The following is a 24238-nucleotide window of genomic DNA, read 5'->3' as shown; positions in this document are numbered from 1 at the left end:
AGTCTTTCTTGTTTATTAGTTAATTTCTTTCATGGAAATAATTATAATGGACTTTGCATGAACTATGCAGATACTGTTCCAATATTTTTTCCCAACCTATTCCACATATTCCCCCTCCATTTTCGACATATGGAGGGGGAACTTTATTTTATGTAAGCAGGACTAAGTATAAGGGAATATTGTGTTGCTTTTGTTTTATGATATGTATTACCCATCCTGAAAGCTATTTGAATGGTAACACAGATACAATATTGCATGCACAATATACAGGGGCTTACCTGTCCTTGATTCGGGTCTAATTGGAAAAATGGAATGAAAAAGGCCCTGCAGGCTCTTAATATTTAAACAAATGTAGGTGTAATGGCAGGTCACTCAGGTGCAAAGAAACTAGAATGAGTGACTAGGGATTGGTCTCTGTTTTAGGTGTGGACATTGTGTGCCATTTCCAAAGAAAGACTGGCTAAACAGTTTGCACAAAAAGGTGAGAAATACAAAGCTGGTCAAGGGATTCGTTTAACATGAACTGTAACTCCCACCAATCTTGGAAGTGGTGGGCAAGCAAATCTCTGGTAACATTAGCATGTAGAGCCAGAGGACATAATATATATTACAGTAAGCTTCTCTGGCACTGAAACTGGTGGTTTAGCACACTTTGCAGAACAGTGGATTATCATGCAGGGTTGAGGATTTTAGTCTCAGCGATGTCAAACTGTTCAAAGTTTGACTCTTCAACCCAGCTGCAGTGTGTTAAAGTGTTATTCCACTTAACATAGTCAGCAGTTCATTTAAACATTGCCTTTCCCAACAAGATCTGAGTTTACAATATGCCAAAATATGGTGTGATAACATTGAATGATGCACACAGTCAAGAATGAGTATAAGGATATGATGGTTGTCTGAAGTATCTATATTTCTGTTTACTTGTTATGTTTTTTGAAGATGACCACCTCAATAGGGTTTTTATTAGGTTTGGGATGCAGTTAGGAATAATTCTAATTGCTAATTTCTGCTAACCTGCATAATAAACAAAATATAAAAGGATATTAAAATAAAATAAAAAATATTTAAATTTTAATTTATTTTGTTGTTTTTAAACATGTAAATGAATTACTGGCATTTTGCACTATGCCTTTATAATATACTTAAATAGCCCACACTATTTAGTATTTCAAATGCCCTCAACTCCAACTTAATCAAAATTAAATATGAAATTGAATAGCCTTATAATGTTAATTTTAAAGCTCTTGCAATCTGAGATTCTACTGTTTGCATTTTGTATGTTTCATGTTTTGAATTTGTCAAACATTTCTTAGATTTTTGTTTTCCTTGATTATATACAGCACAGCTCTCCTTCACTATAAACAAAATAGACTACATGTGAACTGATTCATCATGCCTTATGGTTTAGTCATATTATCAGAGGAGGGAAATGTATTGTTAGAAGTAGATATGGCCACCATGCAAAGGTGTGACTGCTATCATTGCAAAGAATGCCAGCCAGCCAGAATATCCAAGCAGAATAAGGGCTCCCGTGTGGTTTATTAGCAAGCATGAAACGTGAAATGTCTGCAGCGTGTTTGTTTACAAAGAAGGGAGGAGGAAAATTTGACATTTGTGCATGGAGAGATGCGTTATGATCTTCTCATTTACACCCGTGCACTCAGGAACATAGGATCCTATTAGCGAGACTTCAGTGAGACCCCCCGAGCCAATGCTGCCTCAGGAGATCAGGTGCTCACATGGAAGAAAGCCACTAGAGCAGATGACAAAGAAACAATAATATAAATGCGTTAATGTTAAATTTGAATTGTATTGTTGCACTTGTGCATTTTGATGTCTATGTTTGAAGTAATTTACAGTTTAAAACAGCATATAGTTAAAGTCGAACTGAAAATTAATTTTGATAAGAAATCAGCATATATATCCTTTGGTGTATCTTTTGACGGATGTTCTTATTTGGTCAAAACTGCAATGTCTAAAAAGAAGAAAAATTTTATTTAATTTTTCGCAGTGATAGTGCCCCCTATATTAGTGTTCTCCAAGGAGCGTGAGTTTTTGGTTCCAACTGACAATGTTGGTACTGTAAAATTTGATTGGTTGATCTGTGTGGTCAGGCACTTAAATTCTGTCACACAGGTAGTTAATCGGCTTGTGGGCCAATGTTTTTAACAGTTTATTTGTCCAATCTGTGATTTGAACACTCCCTACATTAGTTCATGCGCTAGATTCATATGACGGTGTAATGTACAGAGTGCTGAGGTCCCAGGACTTTTCATTGCTGTTAGCTTTCACAGTCTGGTTATTTGCCATCACCACATCTGGACGCATGACAGCTAACGCTAGCTAGATCCCCATCCTGTAGATTAGATTAGATTAGATTCAACTTTATTGTCATTACACATGTACAAGTACAAGGCAACAAAATGCAGTTTAGGTCTAACCAGAAATGCAATAAGCAAGTGCAGGATATAAAGTGTGTGCATAAATACAGGATAGAGCAGTATAATGAAAATATTTACAAGTGGTACTATGGACATTATATACAGATGACATTACTATAAACAGAAGTATACTGATGGATATATACAATAATGAATTGGACTGGGCAGAACAGTAGTGCAATGAATATAAAGTAGTGCAATTTATGGAAATAGTTAACAGTGCAGTGGATGAGTTATTGCAGTATTCAGTACATAGTACTGGAGTGCAAATGATGCAGTATAGGAGTGCAAATGATGCTGTACATGTATAAATAAATAATCCGGTAGTGCAAATGAACATGTGGTACATGTAGCAAAAACAATATAGCAGCATTTAAGTTAAGGTATATGAGGGGACAGTGCAATCAGCGGGTGCAGAGTTCAGTAGGAAGACGTGTGTGTACTGAATCAATGGCAAATATAATACTAGAAATAAAATAGATATGTTTGTGTCACGGTGAAATTTAGTATCTGACGTTTAACATACTCTTTAGATTATTCAAAGCGAAATAAGCTTCTTTCAATATAATGTAACACAATATTCAATTATAGGCTCATAGGCCAGCTGCCTCGCTGGACAAATAAATTGTTTTAGTGAGAAACTAATGCATCTGGGAATAATGGTGGGTGCTCAGGATGATAATGTATACTAGTGTCTGTGTCTAAAATTTATGAATATTTTGTTACAGTATGCAATCAGAACCTTTACATTAATCATTCATAGTCCTTGTGGCCCATTATTTCTGCGATTAAATTATTAATGCTTTGGACTGACTTTCTTCACATAATCAAGTACCTATTATTGGCTGCTATACATTGCTCCTGTCTATGCAGACAGAGCCATAAAATGAGACATTGAAGTATAAAAACAGTACTCAGATTAGAGTATTATTTGCTCTTATGCTTTTGAAGCCTTTTGGCTGGTTTATATTTTAGGAAAAGACATCAGATACTGTAAATATCTGCATAATGACCCAGCTGTTTGTCTTTTCTATCCTTCCCTCCTCTCCCCAAACCATCCATCCATCTAGAGTTTTTCTTGGAGCTGCTGGACAATTCTGAGAAGTCTCTCAACAGTATGTTCACACGGACGTACGGGAAGCTGTATATGCAGAACTCGGAGGTGTTCCAGGACCTGTTCACTGAGCTAAAGCGCTACTACACAGGGGGCAACGTCAACCTGGAGGAGATGCTGAATGACTTCTGGTCCAGGCTGCTAGAGCGCATGTTCCAGTTACTCAACTCCCAGTACCACTTCACAGACGACTACCTCGAGTGCGTTAGTAAATACACAGATCAGCTAAAGCCCTTTGGAGATGTGCCCAGGAAACTGAAGGCCCAGGTCACCAGGGCCTTCATCGCTGCACGGACGTTTGTCCAGGGGCTAATGGTGGGTCGGGAGGTTGCCAACAGGGTCGCTAAGGTGAGTTTGAGTTTGATCGACTGTTAAGGGATAATGTGCTGTTTAGCAGTGTTGTATTTTGCTTTGAGATAAAATAATAAACATTGCAAATGTCCTGTAAGATTTTAACTGCTTGCAGTCTTAAATAGAATATGTTTCTTCTATAACACTGGGTTGTTTTGATGAGGCCATAAATGATTCTAGTCCATATTATGTGATTATTCTAACTGGTGATGAAGAAAATATTTAATCATTCATATCGATGCTATTTTCTGCTGTACATACTGTACCCAAAAGTACCAATGGTATGTCCACCTACACCTTTTTGATTTACCTGCACTATTCATACTTTTATGACTTCGTTCTGAAGTCTTTGAAATTTCTTCCGTGGACTTTACATCATACTCTTCAATTCATATTTAGAATTAGATTGCATCTGAATTATTTATTAAAAGCACAGAAATCAAGAAGAAGCATTTTGATTCCATATGAAGATTTTTTTTTTGATGCACTTCATGAGGCCAGTGTGAAAAATGTTTTCATACCACTGGTGGAGTACACAGTACACTATATGCTCCACATTTCAATAGAATCACCCGCAGAGAGCAAAGCTTTGCAGAAGAGGAAAGATTAAAGCACATTTCCCCAGAGATTTCTGATGGGGTTTTGTTTGCAGTGTTTCTCTCGCTCTTCTCATTTTGTTACTTTTTCGACAATGTGTGTCAGGAAAATTTGTGACATTTTCCATGCTGGCAGTTAATTTGATGATATTAATTATTTTTGTTTTTCTTTGCTGGTGTTTATGATTTGGTTTGAAAAATTGGTTGATTAGATTCTGAAAAATAAATGTTTTTAGAGTGCTGGAGATTAGAAATGTGTTTTTAAAGGCTTAGTGGATATGTTTTCTAATTCCATGTTAAACACAGAAAGTTATGCAACAGTTTTTCATGGGCATCTAAACTGGAAAAATTATATAACCAAAGCTGTTTGCAGTTTGTGGTACATTGCATAGCTCTGCTTTATAAAATAGATGCGAACACTGGCAGAAATAATACAACTAGTAGAGTTATTTACATTAAAATTTGATTATTTAAAACTCAATCAGTGGACATAAAGGTGAAAGATGAGGGCTTAGAAAGATTTGTTTAACAAAATTTAAATAGATTTTAAAGTCTTTATTTTCTTCCTCCTGTCATACTGTATCCATCATCCACATGTATTCCATTTGATTCTGTTGGTTCACAGTTTAGAGTTTATAGAACACAATATAAAGCCTACTGGGAAATTTATGAACATGGAATAAATAACAATAATGGAAGAAATTACTCACAACATACTTTCTTAAACACTGTAGGCCTATAGCCATTACTTAATTACATACAATTAAGTCTTAAATGCCATTTTCAGTTTCAGATTAATACAGAATTCTGGATTTTCCGACGTGAAAATGTGACCCACGTGAATCATGCAGATGTAAAAAAATATTTTACACACGCACACACAAACACACACAGTGGACAGCAGAGCAGAGAACCAGGGAAGTTAAGGTAACGTTACTCGAGTACAGAGCAGAAAAGCCACACACACACACACACACACACACACACACACACACACACTCCTCCTCTCTCTACAAGCAGTACCTGCAGCAGAGGGAGGAGGACAGAGGACAGGAGGTCCTCCAGTATCAGTCCCTCCTCCTCCTGACTGATGTCTGTGTTCTTCATTCTTTCTAAACTTCACTCGGTATTTTGATGTCAGGAATATTTATTTTACTGACATTTTAGATTTGTTTTCAGTGAGATATTGAGTTCATGTAGTGACTTTACTGTTGGTGCTCTAGGAACAATATTGAGTTATATTTAAAATATAAATTCTTGAATTCTACTCCTGTTATGAATTTATTCTTTAAAAAAAATAGATAATTAAAAAAAACAACTATTATTTAGTAATGAAAAAGAACCGGTAAGATAAATAACCGTCCGATAAGCGTATGGATAAGATAAAGATACATTCCTAACGATACCCATCCCTACAGTTGGTTAGTGGCTTCACCCTAACTTTGGGAGGATGAGCAAACTATCACTGAGCATATTTGTTTCACTTTTTTTCTTGCAAATGTCAGAGTGTAATGTGACTACAACCTGTGTTGTTTTTTTTCATAAATATTGTAATGATAATAGTCTAAAATTATGGGAAAATGCATAGTTTTTGGTCAATTAACTTCAAATTTTCTTGGCTGAGGACCCACAAGCAAAGCAGCACTTCACCGTGCTCTGCGTTCTGTATATTTTTTGTCCCTTGCCAATCACATGCCTGATTACTGATATTACTCTTTCTAATAAACCTTGTATTAGGTTAGTCACTCAATTCTTTCAACTGGCGATGAGGTCTTAAAATGTATGGAAAGGGTCTTAAAAAAGGTCTTAAAAGGTATTAAATTTAACTGCATATATCCTCATTAGGAATTTTGCAACACTTATTCATCTACTAATTTCATTCAATTACTGATAAATTGAAATGACAGTTTCAGTCTGGAAAGTTGCTGACCCTTCCAAAATCAATATTCTTCACCTGAAATTAGGCACAAATTATATAAAACTGTAGTTTCTCACAAGTTCAAACATCAGTTTTAAAAACGTCTTCAGAGTTCAGCAGTGAAATTAGTCCTTTATATCTGCTGTCCCTTTCAGTCGAACAGGAGAGACAAATTGTCAGAAGAGGGAAGAAAGAAAGTACGAGCAAAAGTGAGAGGGCAGAAAAGTAAATGAGATGTGCTCAGATTGAGAAAGAACTTGTTGGAGGCTAAACCAACTCCCTGCGTTAAGCACTGGCCTGTCAGAGACAGGCAGATCACAGAACTGAGTAGATTGTCAGTATAACTGTATGCATTACAATATATCACAACTTCAGTATATGACCACAAATAATTTTTTATGTTACAGAAAATGCTGTTTCAACAAAAATTATACAGTCAACAACAATCAACTAGGGCTACAACTAATGATTATTTTTTACTATTGATTAATCTGCTTATTATTTTCTCGATTACTAAATTAATAGTCTTTAAAAGGTCAAAGACTCCAAGGTAATGTCTTTAAATGTCTTGGTTTGTCTGAACAACAGTGCAAAACCCCAAAATATTCAATTTACATGACAAAGAAAGAAATTCTCACATTTCCGAAGCTAGAACCAGCAAATCTGTGGCATTTTTACTTTACTATCAATTACTATTAACTATTAATCTATTATCAAAATAGTTTATAATAATAATTGAAATAATAATTTCAGTCGATTAATCATTGCAGCTCTACAACAACACTAAAGAGTATAATATTAACACTTCCCTGAGAAAAGTATATTGTTAAGTTTAAATATGCCAATTCAGTGTTGGTGAGTGTTACATTTTTTATAAATTTAATACCAACTCTGAATAGAACTAAATACTCTTTGGTATAGTTTTGAATTCAACTCTTATAGCATTGCTGCTGTTAATTATGTAAACTACATATTCAGAATGTTGGCATTTTTGATGCAATGTAGTCAGTGTATGAGGCGCTTTTTGTTATATATAAGTTGTTTCCAAAAAATAATGCACATATAATGCAAATAATGCACGTCGAAAGGTAACTCTCTGTGGCAACTGAACATGACTTGAAATTCATAATCTACTTTAATAATTTCTCTTTATTAGACCAGATACTAAACCATTGCCAACTTGTATTGTGTCTGAAACTGAACCATCCGCTTGATATATTATCACCCTCCTCCTGTACCCACTGTACTCCCATAATTATGGGGAATTTACATCATGATAGTATGTACATATTAAAGTGCGATGTGAGTGCTAAATGAGCAGCGCTATACATCTGTCCCAGGCCTAAAAGGCACCCTCACTCTGGATCAAATCCCATTTTCCTTGCTTCCTCATCAATTATGAAGTGGAGCCAGGAAACAGTGTGGCATTGCTGAAGGCTGTCAGACTGGTGAACAACCATAGAACTCGAGGTGAAAAGTTGCTTGACATGACAAATCACCTTGACCCAAGAATCACCCTCCGTACTTGCTGCTTTCAGCTACAAAAAGCCACTTGCATCTCCTTACAACACTGTCTCAGAGTGCATACATGCATTTTTCACTTCTCAGGTGTAAGCACTGCACTATATAAAAGGCACTTCCTGTTCAATTTCATATCCATAAGCACTGAGGATTTATATGCTTTATGGTAGAATGCTACATTTGTGTGGTGTAACTGCTGCAGTTACTATACAGTATCTTCAGAAATCAGTGTTTTGCTGTGTTTGGTCATTCAGCAGTTTGTGTTACTTTAGCAAATGGTGGTCAAACACACCTCACAGCTGGAGTGCTGTGCCAAACACACCTTCCTGTAAAGTGTTGTTTCGTAAACCATCTGTCATTAAGGTAGATTACTGTGTACTTTACTTAGCATCCTGTAGAATTAGCACCAGTGGGAGACGTATTTAGATACTTAAGTAAAAGTACTAATACAACAATGTAAAAATTCTCCATTTCAAGTAAAAGTCCAGCCATTCAAATTTTATTTAAAAAAAGTCAAGTAAAAGTAAAAAGTAAAACCAAAAGTATTTACAGCCAAATGTACCGATGTATCAAAAGTCCTCATTAGGCAGAATGTGTGTGTTCAATGTAAAGCTGCAACAATTAGCCAATTATTTGTTCAATCAATCAAAAAATCAATTAATTAACCGTTGAAGCAATTTTTAAGCAAAAACTCATGATCCTCTGGCTCAGCTTGTCAAATGTGAAGATTTGCTACTTTTCTCTGTTTTAAATCATTTCAAAGTAAATATATTTGGGTGCTGGAAAACAAGGCAACTGAAGACATCACCTTGGATGGATTTTTCACAACTCATTATTATTCCTGATGCATTAATGTTCAAGCTGAATTAGACTGTTATAGCTGGTCTAGTTGACAAAACAATCTCACCACAAGGTCCATTTATTAGCTGTTCTTGGGCTTTCGATCTTATAATACAATCTTCCTTAGCAGATGGAGTATGCCCAGCTGTCATGGAATTGTTTTAAATTTCCATTTTTTATGAGCACTTTAAGGATTTCTTGTCCATGTTGGCTTAAAAGTTGAGATTGAAAGATCATCGTTGACCTTGGACAGTTTGACCTTCTTTCTTGACCTTTCTCTGCTGCTAATTGTATCTACTTTGTGTCTTTTTGGGTAGTTTATATCATAGCAATGCATCATATTGTGTAAACTCAGCATGTGCATTAGATGAGAATATGTATATGAATACTAAGTAGTAACATAGCAAATACATGTAGTGTAGCAAGGAGCCTCTGAAATGTAGGAGTATTAGTATAAAGCATCATAAATGTATACTCAAGTAAAGTACAACAACCTCAAAACTTCTAGTACAAGCGTAAATGTGCTTAGTTACTTTGCACCACCAAGAATTAGGGTCTAAAATTAATGCCAGTCATGTAGTCAATCGTGCATAATTCCTGTTCGAGCACTTGCAGTGTAGTTTGGCAATTTGGCAGTTTAATGATAATTTATCTAATTAGTCATACATAAGGCACCTTTTGAGTCTACATCAATCAAAGCTTCTCAGTTCCTCTTCTTATTCTTTCACCATGACTGAATACGAGTGAGTTGAGTTGGGGAAGTTAAAATGAGAAAATGCCTACTGGTCTATGAGAAGCATTATAATATTATCTTGTCTCTGCCATGGGTCTTTAGTCCAATTTATATGTGAAGTGTTGCGTACTGCACATGGCCCCTGGTGAGTGGTTCTAACTAGCCACTGTTAACTCAAATAACCGAATCAGTCGTGAAAGTCATAAAAACCGAGGTTTTAAAGTGACAAGACGCACCTTTTTATATGAAATGGCTGCTCTCAACCATTTGTCTGATCAATTTTCCGTGTTACATGATGATGCACCAATGATGATGAGCCATACATAATTACTGCTAACAGACAGCTCCATATGCAGTGAAGTCAGAACAGGAGAGCTATCACTTCATAAAACAGGATTGCACTCGATTTGCACGATCCTGGATTAAGTGCAGAATCTCTCTGGATTACAGTTTATGATGACCATTAAGAGTTTTATCCTGGGGGTACTTAAAACACAGTCCAACCACATTAAGACCTGCTCAGAAAAGATTGCAAGGATTTGGACCTTTTTGAAAGGTTTAAAGTTCAGGCATTTAGAGCACTTATCACTCACTCTGCATACGCATGGGAAGCTGGCCTAGTCCATGGTGCATATTTAGTCATGATGATGGAAGGAAGTAAGGTATTTTGTACTCAGGATTTGTTTTTTCTGATGGCTTATACTGTCATGTTGATCTCATTATACACTCATTTCCTACCACAAACTGTCAGATGATTTAACATTAAGCTCCAAGGCAGTTTCTAATCTTTACACAACATTTACCTTAGATCAATGCTCTGCCAGATTACAGAGTCTTTGCGGACATGAGAGAAATATCAGGATCAGTTCCATGTTTTCCATTTTTTTTTTGGTCTTTTCTACTCACTACCATATATCTGTTTAGCCCACTCACTGTCAAGGCAAAACAGTAAAGTGTATTCAACACTCGATTGTACAATCTCAGAAAAAAAAAAAAATGCCTGCTCTGTTTTCAGCTTTTCTGCTGTTCTTGCACTCTAGAAAGTTTATGGACAGGTGCGTCGGATCATCAACATGACTGTGAAAGAAACAAAAAAAAAAATCCCAGACACTGTTAATCACTTTTAGTCACTTTATTATCAACATTTGGTCCTCAGACCTTGATCAGGTAAAATGAATGACTGTTGGTCGAACAAACAAATAATTTGATGATGTCACATAGGAAATAAGACGGTGTAGTCCCTCATTCGTCCAGGAGTGTTCTATCGTGGAAAAGGTTTCAGTCGTAGTCATCTGGACACTAGTGTCTACGACTGAAACCTTTTCCACGATGTCACATAGGACTCAAATTGGGTTGGACATTATACAATATTTTCATTTTTGGACATTTTATAGACACAACTATTCATTAATTAATGGTAAAAAAAAAAATACACAAACACACAATAAGTTTGTATAACTAAATCACACCCAATGAGGCGCCCATAAGCTCTTCGACACAGCAAAGCAATGCCAATGGAATCAGTCACAGTTATTTTGGATGTACAAATTCTGTCAGAGACACAAAATGCCTTCATTTAATCAAGGAAGTGAGAATGTAGCACAGTGTGAACTACATGAGTCTTATGTAGATCACTATCTGTATTTGTGATGAATATGTTGCACATCCAGATAGTGGACTAGAACAATTTGACAGCAGATTCTGTTTAGGGCAGATTAAGTGACCTCCTAGAGAAAAGTATGTAATAAGAGAGTATGGTCCATCCATGTTTCTCAGCTGAGGCCCACTTCTACAGATGCACCAGACAAACTTGTCTCTCACTCTCACTCTCTCTCTCTGTTTTCTTCTCTCTCGCTGGCGCACAGCTCACACAGCTTGCTGGGGATAAGGCCTCAGCCACAGTGCTGTGACGGCAGATGGCAACTGGCTCAAAAAGGTTGGCACATCATCGGGAAATGTGCTGCTCCAAAGATGTCCTTTTTAATTAAAAGATTTTGATCTGTGGTGAACTGCAGAATGTCGGGAATATATGAGAGACAGCATGTGGTCTGAAATACAAGAACATGATATGAAAGGATAATAAAGAAGTATACTGTATACTCCTCTCTACAGTGTACACACTTCCATTTTATACTGAAAACTCAGAAGACTCAGACAGCCTGATATTGAGGACATTTAGAACAACATACACAAGGATGGAAAATTGAGTAAAATATCCATCAAATTTTAACATGTTCAAGAAGAAAAAGCCCCTAATACATCTGTCTTATCCAAAAACTAGTGAAAATATGTCACCTCAGTTGGCTGTGCTAGCCAAGATCACGTCTTATGACTACTTTTTTGCACCTTGACTTAAAGTGTATGGCACCACATCTTTATTTAACAAGCACTTAGAGAAGGTTGTCAGCACCGATGTTGTGACATTTGTTCAGAGGTTTCTTGGCAGCCACACGAGACCTGTTTGCCCCTGACATTCAGGCTGGGCTGCAGACCTTCAGAGTCAGATGGACACAGGGTGAGTGCTGTGCTTTAATCCAGGAGGCACCATGGCAGATGGATAACAATGTAGTGTACGTAGGTGTTGTAGGCCACTAGAGATGGTGAATGGCTCATGGTACACTGTGCCTAGTCATCGAGCAGTGTGGGCTTGGCTTTTAACATGTTTGCACTTGTCTTGGTAAATTAAAGAAACAGTCCCAACTGCTGCTCCAGACATGCCACATAACATGGTACATGTCAGGGTAGATCAACGGGCAATCGTATGCCTCACCAAAGACAGACATTTGAGCTGACTCGTTTGGGTCGCAGGGGCCCGCCGAGTACCACTGTGCTGTTTCATAGAGGCACAGCTGCTCACATGTGGATTATTCTGTCAGTCTCAGACATTCATTGATTTGACAGCAACTGATTTTAGTGCAGCCTCTCTGGAATTGTCTTTGGCTCCATCTTACATTTAACATGCTGAGTGGAGGGAGACTCTAAAGTTCACAGAGAAGCACAGAAAGAAGACGTTATTAGTGAAAGTACGAAGTTCTACAGAGCATGTTTTATTATCATTTACACTTTAGCGCATGCACTGTCATATTGTGCGCAGTCTGACTGTATGTACTAAAGGATTAATAATTAAACTCAAGTTTATCCAGTTGCTTATCAGTCTCTGAACGTATTTGTGAATTGGCATGTTTGTGGTTTTCAACAATAAATAAATTTGTGCATCTCTATCTATTTGTGTAGATCTTTGTGATGCTGTTCTAGCAAACTGTGTATTGCCAACAAATACACAAATGTAATTCAGCTGGACTGAAAGAGAGTGCTGGTTTCCAAGATATTTCCTATTGTAATAATTTTGTTAATATAACTTGGTCAACAATTCATAATTTAACTGCAAATCAGAGCATACTGTACACTTTTTAGGTACACATGGTAAAACACTTTAAAATTCTATACATGTACAGGCATGAATGTGTTGGAGTCAACAAATCTACATACTTAAACATCAAAATAGGGCATTTGTCAGCATCTTCCACAAGGACCCCTTGTGAGCATTTTCTGCTCTGGCACCCTTGTGATTAAGATGTGCCTATGTTTAGGCAACTAAAACTACTTGGTTAAGTTCAGATCACCTTCATGGTGAAGCAATACTTTTCTGGAGAGGACAATTTTTGCAAGGCATTGTGATAGAGCTCATTCATCAAAAAATTGTTCCCATGTTCCCAAATCCCATTTTGTTGACCCATCGTTTCTACAAGGACTCTATGTGCCCAAGCATTAGGTTTGTGTGTTTTTTTTTTAATGTAATGGTTGTCAAATGATATGCTTTCATTCACTTATTATAGTCCGTGTCATAGAAATAACAGCAAAAACAGTGCTAAAAGTTATTTTAATAATAAGGCTGTACTAAAAGCTTACCAAGCTTTTTATTTCTTGCCTGCTTAGAAAATGTGATACATTTGTTGACTTTTTTACTAACAATACAAGCAGTTAAACTTTATATGTAATATACATTCAGTATACAAACATACATCTATTAATTAGTTAATACTTACGATACTAAATCTGTTTTTATTCTTGAGAAATTTAAATAATTTGGGATAAAATGGGAATTTTAGCTATCTATTTTGCTTTTGGGTTTGTCCTGGTCTCGGCCTCCTTTGAATCTGTTCATTAAAAATCTGTGACATCTTGTTGCTTTGTAGGAGGTGTTCTCATAATGGCACCTTGTGTTCAAGCTGGAGAGAATTACACTGATGTCTTAACCTGTGAGAAATATCTAGTCTAACTACTGCACTAACTCTAACAATGTAAAACCTTATTCTAACTACTAAATGCAGTTGTAAGTTAAATATTATGGACAACAAACACAATATTACTGTCTGAAAACTAGTATTAAGTCTCACAAAAGGAAATATAAACTTTTACCTAAGTATGATATTTATGTGCTAAAACAAAGCCACAAGGAGCTGTTGTACATCTTACTGTATGTGATAAGCAGCAGTTGTGCTTTATGAGCTTTTCTTGAAAACAGAAACCGCTACATAAAGCAAATGCAAACATACAATAATACATATTTTACTACATTACAGATGTATTTGATGAAAGTAGTCTTTAGACTTGACTATGCATTGGCGTTATTTCTGTCTAGCAGAATAAGCGTCTCGTCATCACTCAGGTTTGCTCTTTTATCTTTTTCTGATAGTACTATTAAAAAAGCATTAGCTCACTTGCCAGTGCAGCAGAAGGCTAGTGTATGAAGGTTTAATGTTACCTTCTGTAAGCATATTCCAGGTGATGTTTAGAGTTTTCTCTAACCTAAGGAATTCATTTTACATTTTTATTGCAACAACCTTTAATGTAATCCTGTGGTAAGAAAGAAATAAGAAATAAATGAAGTTTTTACACAGATGTTTGGTGCGACCAGGCACATGTTTCTCTTGGTAGCAGATGGTAGTCTGATTTGCAAAGTGACAGTTCACTCACATTGCCATTGACACTAATGGCTGTGGAATTGAGTGGGGACACTGGGACAGCTATGCAGTCTTACATCCATGTCCAATCAGTGTGAAGCAACGCAAACTGTCACAATAATTATGACAGAACTATTGAGACAATTTTTTGGCGACAGTCTCACTGTCCCACTAGTGTTCCTCTTGATTGGCCTTGGTAGCTTGCAAAGTCATTGTCATTTCTCACAACTTCATTACTTTGTGGCACAAAGCAATTTCCATCGTCTGTGCCCTTCCCACTCTGTTACCCCTAAAGGGAGTTCACGCCATATGTGCATGACAACACCCTGTCCAATGAGACAAGGTGATGTCTTCTAAGAGCGTCTTTTAGAGTTATCTCTCATTATAATAGTGAGCCTTGTCTTTTTATTATAATGATTTAGTTATCTTGGATATGTCTTATTGCTGATACTGAATTCAGTGTGCAATGGCTCCCGACTGTGGCCTTTATGGGATGAAATTAGAAATGGCTTGCTCTATTATTGCTCAGGCTCATTGCATTTATAACCTTACATTTTTATTCCTCAATAAAGTTCCCATTAGGAGTCTGAGTGAACAACGTACCGCATCATCTGCTCTTCTGAAGCAGCAGGCTAATAAGTAGACCACTGTTTATGCCTCACCCCACTCTCCTTTGTAAGTGGTGTATTTCTCTAGAAAACACTAAATATAACTAAGTACATTCACTCAGGTACTGTGCTTAAGTACTTATACAACAATATGAAAATGCTCCATTACAAGTAAAAGTCTAAGAAAAAGTACAGTATTTACAGCTAAATGTACTTGTCAAATTTGAGGTACTTTACTTGGGTATTTTAATTTAATTGTACTTTATATTTCTATTCCACTACAATGCAGAGGGAAATATTTTATACACTACATTAATTTGACAGCTTAACAGCTTAACATACAAAATAGATAAAAGGTTTATAAAATATGATGCTTTAGCATAGAATAAACTACCCATCAGTATAGAAAAAAAATAAAATGAGCTCCACCTCGACCACCTACAACAGTAAAAACCTACTTACACATTAATGCACAGGTAATAATAATCCAATAATATAATATATAATAGTCAATTTTTCTTCTTTACTTTTACTTTTGATACTTAAAGCACATTTTGCTCATAAATACTTAAAGGTGGGGTATGCGATTTTAATCCAGTATACATATTTTTGTCAAATTCACGGTCCGCTAGCTGTCCGTTCAGTGTGTGCGCTGAAATAAATCCAGTGTTTGTACACAGCCCTGGCTCTGTAAATGGGAAACAAACAAACACTATTCCAGCCACGATTTGTGTCAGGTCATGTTAAATGACTTGCCCACGGACATTCAGCTTATTTTCTAGTTTGCCAAGATATGCTGTTGTTGTGACATTAGCTATAGTAGCAGGAGAGTTGTGAGTATCGCTGTCTGGAGCTGGTTTGCTGGCTCTGGGAAACCGTCTCGTCCTCTCTGGCTGTTTCAGCTTCGCAGCAGCAACTGTAGGGACAGTTTGCTAACCCACAACCTAGCTAGTTAGTTATATTACTTGCTGTGTTGTTGTTCGCTCTATATCATGGTATTTGTCATGGTATTGTATTTCTCCAGAATCACATTCACCACCTGTAACTTTAACCCTCTAGACCCCAGAAGAATACTAGAATGTCACTAAAATGAGCATTTTCCTACTCAGTCCAAACAAACAGCTCAATCTCAAAAACAAAATGAAACTGACAATGACAAGTTGTGTTCATTTTAAAAAACAGAACTTCCTCTTTAATTTGATACCAAATATGTAGCATGTGTAGCTGTTTAGTCTGAGTTTGATTCAACACATAAAAAAACAACAGACAAAACAACAAATAGCACTAAAACTTGTAAATAGCTTCCTCCACCACTGCAAAAGTCACACACCGACTCGCACACAAACACATGCTCTCCTTGCAGTGTTATCATAGCACTTAAACATCGGATGAGTAGATTAGTGTTTTAATCTCACTCTGGATCTGAGGCATCTCGCTCCCCAGTCCTACAGTCTCAGCCTGCTGTGAAATATTCCATCCACTCAACTGTAAATAAGTGCTAACAAGATTATCAGATTACCCTTCATCCAGGGTACCCAGCGATTGCTGGGCACAGTAACTGCAATAATGTAAAAGTCCCTGTAAGATAACTGCATTGGGAGGCACCATTTTAATGCAAATTTTCCAAAGACTCACAAAGCTTAAGGGCAGCTTAAAACACTTTTCCTATTTGCAGTATGAAATATATTCCTTTGGTTGCAACTAACAGGCCACACTGAATATAAAGAGTGTAGTTGGAATGGGTCTATAGTTAAGAAAATTGTCCCAGTGTTTTCTCCATGTCTCTTAAACAGGCTGTCTAGAAACTGGGCCAAGTTTAATTGAATTGACAGAAACAGATTAATCCCAGAACTTGTTTTAATTATTTAATATTCTCATGAATAAGTACTGTACTTTATTGTACAAGTTGGAAGAAAACGTATGATGGTATTAAATTGTACAAAATGACATTTGCAGTGCTTTGCTGATGTTGAGTAGATGATACAGTATACTATATTTTCATTAGGCTCCTCTGTAATGCTGCCATCATTTATACCATAGCAGTGGAACAGTGAATTTATTAAGTGAATATATTCCAAAGTCATGCTGTCGACTAGTTTTTGTTTTATGATTGTGGTTTAAACTGGATTTAATGTCCTTGCCCAGGTGCAGTGACTGGGTGAGGCTGAGCCAACAGAGAAAACAAAAGAGACAGGCTCTCCCTCTCTCTTCCCTCTGTCACTATAGCAAATATATTTATATGCAAATTAGCCTGTGAAATATAATGATTCAAATAGCTTGATAGAAAAATGTTATATTTAATCTGGGGGGTTATGTCATTGATGAGGGAGGGGGGGAGAAATTGCTGGAGATGCATGGCAATGCAGGTGAAAGTGCAAGTGCAATCTAAAAACTGTCTCGTCCCTGCATCAGTTACAGTAGACCGATGAATTGCATGTAGCAGTCAGATTTGACTGATGGATTTATATGTGTGATACTGATAATCAATACAGAAAGTGTAGTTCAGGCACAGAATGACCAGACTGAGATGTAAAGGTTATAGCTGCATGTGGGCTGCCACTTGAGACAAGTATATTATAGAAATCATAAAGTGTGTATTTTGCAAGTAAAGATTCTTTGGGAAATAAGAGACAAGCACTGCGATTGGCATATACTTGGTTCTCTTTCTCTGTCCAAATGTGGCGGTAGCACCTGCCTGTTCCTTCTGTTTGTCTGCTAGTGTCTTGTCCGGTTTTCTCTCCGTCTGTTTCATCTGTATCTGTCTCTCTGTTTTCTTGGTGTTTGTTTCCCTGCTTCTTTGGCTCTCTCCACAGCCAGTTCTTTCTCTGTTTGCTCTTCTTTTTCTTTTTTTGTACTCCCTCCAGCACTGCCTGTGAATTAGAAAATGTAGAAATTAAATGCTAGTGACAGTGATGGGTCCATGCAGGCTGATAGCAGACACCTATAGCACTATTATAAATAAATCATTTCTAAATATATAGCTTAGAAACACTTTAAGTACCCTTGCATTTATAAACATTTAACAAATGGTTTACATCACACTATAATGTCATTATTAGCAGATATATCTGCTTAGAAGTGGAGGATGATGTATAAACAGATAATGAATGACAATATAGTAAAACACAGTTGTAATAATATAAATAATAATTGTTGATAAATACTGTACATTAATAAACACCTAAAAATGTCCTTATAGCTGCATACAACTACATTATAGTGTGTTATAAACCATTTATTAAATGTCTGTATACTGCTTATAAATGCTAAATATGACTTAAAATAAAGTGTTACCTATAAAGGATTTACTTATTAGCATTCCTATTTAGTTGGCCATCAGTTCAGCTCTTTAGCATTTATATCATCCTGACCATTTTCCAGAAGGAACAGAAATACTGTAGGTCCACGTACACACACACACACACACATATATAGATATATATATTGCCACCATTAGTAGGATCCGATTATTCCTACTGTTTCGAACCTGATGCCACCCAAGCATGACACATAAATGTTTTCCATGCATGTCAGCTATGAAATGTGTTCAATCAAATGAACCTTGTTTGTGAAAATTCCAATATGTTAACCACACTTCCAGAGTGATATAAACAATTTACAAGAACATATACCAGCGGATGACATGCAGCGGTGGAAATGACAGCTAGCAACCTAGTTTAATGGCCTTCTTACAAGACATTGCGTGATGTCAGTGGCAGATTGCAAATGTCAAAGATGGTTCATTTGAACCTTGTAGCCGGCTGTCAAGCAGAAGTGGAATTAAATGCACTAATGGCGTACATCTCTGTCTTCCCCCTCTCTGTCTCTCTTTCTCTTCCTCTCCCTTATTTTCTCTCATCTCTCTCATCTTTTTCTCTCTCACACACACACACACAAACAGATATATGCACACACAGGTGGTCTGATCATTGTACCAATAAAATCAAAGACATTCTACTGTGTTCAAAACAGACTAGATAGAAGACTGAAGCTTGATGTAGTGTCATAGCACAGCATCAGATGTTGCCATGGAGCTACAAAAGTACGCAGATGTTTTTTGGTTCATCACACTTTTATCTTCAGCGGTATTTATATCACCGGGCTTCTGGTTGTCTCTCTCTAAATGTTTCTTTTTTCTTTCTTCCAACAGTATTAACAAAAGTCAAATTAACAATATTAATTATGACAGAGAAAATGGTGAAACACAAAATGAGTATCACAAAAATGAATAAATCTTTCTCAGAATAAAAACTCAGCTTTCTCTCCATCCTGGAGGAGAGATCCCTCCTTTGTTTTGCTCCTTTGTTTTCTTCCTTTTTTTCCTGTTAAAGGTTGTTTTTTGGAGTTTTTACTTGTCTGAATCGAAGGGAAGAGGGTGTCTGAAGCTGTACAGATTGTAAAGCTGATAGCTGAAGATAATAATAATAATAATAACTTTATTTATATAGCACCTTTCAAAAACAAAGTTACAAAGTGCTTTATAATAAAAACAATAGTAAGAGTCAATAAGATCCAAAACATAAGATAAAAAACAGGATAAAATAATTCAAAGAGGACACTGAGTTTGCCTACCTGAGATCTCCAGGCAAGGAGTTCCACAGCTGAGGGGCCAGAACAGCAAAAGCCCGGCCACTTTCAGTGACAAGTTGAGATTTTGGAACCATTAGTAGGGCCCTGCCAGAGGATCTCAAGCAGCGGACAGGCTCATAGGGAGTTAGCAAATCACAGATATAGGCAGGAGCCTGACCATTCAAGTAACACTGATTTGACTTGACTGGACTTTTAGAAACGGCAAACAAATCAGTTTTGCTCTGATGGATGAACACAGCGTTACTCTAGAATTAGACTTAATTCTTCTACAAAAAAAATCTTTATTAATATTGGGTATGAATGCTAAAACATTGAAACTTCAATCAAGCATCAAAATATTCAGCTCAATTAGGAATGGTGAGCTCTTATTCAGATTTTTGATAAGTTTCATACTTTCCAAAATATTCAAGGTTTTCCAGGAAATTTTCCCCATTCAAATGAATGGACGGAATGTTCAAAATCTTTCCACATCTTTCATACATTATTGGTACTATTCAACTTTCAAAGCCAGCAATTCAGTTTAGCATCAGCTTTTCAACAAACCTTAAAATATTCCACATTTTTCAGACATTATTGGTATCATTCAACATGTATCATTCAACAGCCAGCATTCACATCCGTAATTTCTTCTTAGCTTAACCCTAACCCTAAAAGTATAGAAAATGGTGTCCAGTTGTATGGCCCGTCTTATGACTACCATTGACCAATCTGCCAACCTTCCCTGCGCACAAACACACACACACACACACACACAAACACACACCAGCAGTCTCCAGAGTGTGTGCTGGACAAAATCTAAAGTCAAGCATGAATACAGAGGCTGACAGGCCAATTATCAGATGTACTCTTCGTTCTGCATCCCCACCTCTGAAGGGAAGCAGATGTGAGAACCTTGTCGCTTTCACTAAAGCCGGTACAATGACATGACCCAACAACAAAAGGCACAGCCTTCACAAGGAATCGAGATGGACAGAGTTGTAAACCTTGTCTTGTCATACAGTTTTATCTGGTGGGTTTTCACATTTCAAGCTTCAGAAGATGTGATGTGTTGTGGCGATGTTTGTCAAAAGTTAAAATGCGTCTGACATTTCCCCCCTGATGTTTCAACAGGGAATTGCATTCCTTACTATTGATGCTTTATCTGCACTGACTGTGGTATGCAGTGGTTTCTATGGAAACCTCATGATATTTTGTAAAACTATGAAAATGTCACTTATGGTGTGCAACATTACTGTTTTATCACAACTTCTCTCTTTATTTTAGGAATCATACAGCATGTCATAAAATAATTAGTGAGGTTTAATGAGCTTGAAAAGACTCGACATAACTGAAGAACGTCTCTTTGCTTCATAGGTGAATGTAGTTCCAGCATGTGTCAGAGCCTTGACCAAGATGCTGTACTGTCCATACTGTCGCGGCATGCCTGGGCTGAAACCCTGTCCCAACTACTGTCACAACGTTATGAGGGGCTGTCTAGCAAACCAGGCAGACTTAGATGCTGAATGGAACCTCTTCATCGGTAAGAAAAAATAAGATTCTGATTCAAATCAAGTGCCCTTGTGCCTGTTTCTCATTTTCTCTTTGTAATCTTTGTAGGTTTGTGTGTGTGTCTATCTGTCTGTGTGTGCACAATTGTACTTCTAAGTCTGCATGTTACTTTTCCAAGGCAGTGTCTTTGAATAGTCTCTGTGGGAATTCAGTAGGATGTGCTGTGTTAGATTCAGCTTTAAAGGATTTACAGAGACAAAACTGAAATCTTATTTGTGCAACCATTCCTTCTTTTCTGAAATGTTGTTTGCTGTTGCTGGAACCCTGGCATGGTTCTTAAAGCTGTGGTCCCTGCTGTTTGGGATTGATAAAGGATAGCAGATTCTAGGCAAACACATTTTCTATAGTGTTTCCAGCTGAGCTCGGTGAGTAATATAGCACTTCAGTTAGGCTGTAAGTAGCTGGCTGCTGTAAGCCCTCCTGTTAAATGGATACCAAGGAGGCACATAGAGTATTCCCTCTGGATTTTTGTAGGCCAATGCTTTATTTGTTATGTACACCAATCCCATCCTTCCACCCACACTAACAGATTTTTTTTTAAATGAGGCAACTTTTTTTTTAAGAGTTATCCCTTAAGACTGTGTGTCAAGTGAACTGCACTTCTAAGCTTTTGGCTGTTTTGTGACAGGCCTGTCATTCGAGAAACCATCAGATGACGTACCGCTTGTTCTCTCCGATGGCATGTCTGAAGTCTCAGATCAACACAGGCCCCTATGCACTGAATGAGATGTCTCGCAGCTTTATGACATGCGTTAAAAAGTTAGTGTCTTGTTCAGTTGTGAAGAGGCAAATCTATTGCCGCAAAGGGACGCTGTGCTTGACAGTAATGGGAAAAGCTGTTGTTGCAACAGAATGATGAATCTGGTTAGACAAAAACACCCTTGTGGTGTAGAAAAAGTGGATTTTTAATTTTGAACCACTTTTTGTGCAGACATTGTTTTTTGGTTTGGAAAGACAGTGTTGCTGAGTGTATTATAATTAGAAATGTAGAACCCAAGGGATGTTTATTTTCACCATGAAAGACTAATTTTTTGATGTCTACTGACATTTTGTATTCATTATCTGTTGCTAAATAACTTCGATTTGCTTACTATGCAGCTTGCAAGAAATATTGATTTGCCTTTCAGAGACAACTTCTAAATGTATCGCAGGTCTCTTCTCACCACTGGAGCACATCTTTGCATTATAGAAATGTATGGATCGAGTCAGTACACAGTATGTCATTGTCATCACTTCAAATCATCACTTATTAGAGGTTAGATTAGAGGCACAGCTTTTAATTTTAAGAACCCTCAATGACATTTACCTGTGGACTTTGTTCATGTTTAAATGTAACTATCGATACCATTGATTGGTAAGACCACAGGAGAAAGGCGACTCAAGGCTTTTTATTTAGTTTTAAACTTCCACAACAAGAGAGAAGAGGGATGAGTTCTGAAAATGGTCTATAATCTTTCTAAATCCTGCTGAATCAAGGACATTTATATAATAAATAAAAAAACTGTTGTTCCCAGCTTTTATTAAAAACAGGCACAAAAAAATAGAAGTGAAAACTAGTGAAAGCTAAAACCAGATAATGATTTTTTTCTCTCTAATGTACAAAGTTGAGCTTTCCTCATTCTTGTATTAGTGGAACAAATCAAAATTGAAAAGACTATTGCAACATCTATTTTTAGATAGATTTCTGAAGACAAGACACACTGAATAAAACAAGGTAGGCAGATTTATATTACATTTAACATTGTAAATGTATTGTTGTATGTAGTTAAATAAAGTAAATCAATAAAAACATTACATCTTCAGTTAATTACCAGAAATTAACATACAGTGGGTTTCTTCTAAATAATGACAATCCTTCATTCTGGTTATCAGTCACACTTTTCACTCTTTTTCAAGACTGTATTAGTTGTAGTAGTACAACTTTAACCTTCAGAAAACTCCTACATGGTTAAAATGGACTAACTCCAATGTGTAGAAACTTGCTAGCCTAGCAACATTACTGCAACTAACAACCCATAGTACAACATTCTCATAAAAAATGGGCTCATTTTGTAACACCAAAGCTGCATTCAATTATAAGGTACAGTAAATACCTGACCTACATACATGCTTGTAACATTAACAGGACTTTTTTTTAATGTTGGACATTTTGAAATGTCATGGCAGAAAAATGCACAGGTGCAATAAATTATATTAATACTGGCTGCATTTAGTTTAGGTGAACAGGTTCCAGAGTGCTGCTATTGTGCATGCAGGCTTACTGGCATGGCTGAAAAAGAAATCATTAATGTCACTAGTTACACCTGTATTTTTGCTGCTGTGACAAAATGAGTCAAAATGGCTGTTGTGAAAAAGGCCTTTTATTTTAAACTATTGTTTTTGTATGTACAGTACCTTGTATGCCTACAATTTACTATGTGGAAATATGAGCTGTGATTCCAGTGAGGAAAACAGAAAATGGACACTGCCAGGCATTTTCTTCTGAAACAGCCTAAATATAACAAGTTGGCTTAGAAACATTTTTCTTCACTTTGAGTTGAAGTGCTAGATAATGATTGGCAGTTACAGAAAGTGTCAAATGAGGTAAGACTTTCTAATGGAAGAAGTGTGAAGCCCGTCCGGGTTGACGGCGTGTGTGTGTTTATTAAGTTCTTGGCTCATTTCCAGCTCAATACAGTGAAATGGTAGACCTGAGAAACATTTAAGAATATGTTAGTATTCATAAGGCTTTAGGGATTTTTCTTAACAGTAAAAATATTTTGGACTAGCCAGGCTTTAATCAATGCCATTAGATTTGCACAGACCAGAGAAATCATATTGTCATTTACATTAGTAAGCATTTTAAATATGTCTTTTAGATAGAATAGAATTGTAATATAAATACAGAGTCTATCTAGTTCTGGCAAAATGGCTGTATAACACTGCAATATACCGCAAACAACTGTTGGGACTAAAAATGAAATCTTTAAATCCAGGTTTCAATAATCACAACATGGAGCACAACTACAGCACTG

The 24238-nt window shown here is 36.7% G+C and overlaps 1 protein-coding gene across 6 annotated transcripts in view; it reads left to right on the top strand.

The window, feature by feature from the left end:
* The window catches only part of gpc6a (glypican 6a), a 238289-nt gene that overhangs the window by 164354 nt on the left and 49697 nt on the right, over positions 1–24238 (top strand). For all 6 annotated transcript variants that reach the window (XM_044193683.1, XM_044193691.1, XM_044193707.1 and 3 more), the window contains 2 exons: positions 3512–3903; positions 21030–21195. In XM_044193683.1, coding sequence (XP_044049618.1) covers positions 3512–3903; positions 21030–21195 — 558 coding nt within the window. The remainder of the gene's footprint in view (positions 1–3511; positions 3904–21029; positions 21196–24238) is intronic.

Source organism: Siniperca chuatsi, linkage group LG1 (genome assembly GCF_020085105.1).
Source record: "Siniperca chuatsi isolate FFG_IHB_CAS linkage group LG1, ASM2008510v1, whole genome shotgun sequence".
Lineage (NCBI taxonomy): Eukaryota > Metazoa > Chordata > Actinopteri > Centrarchiformes > Sinipercidae > Siniperca > Siniperca chuatsi.
This window is presented reverse-complemented; position numbering and strand designations above follow the sequence as displayed.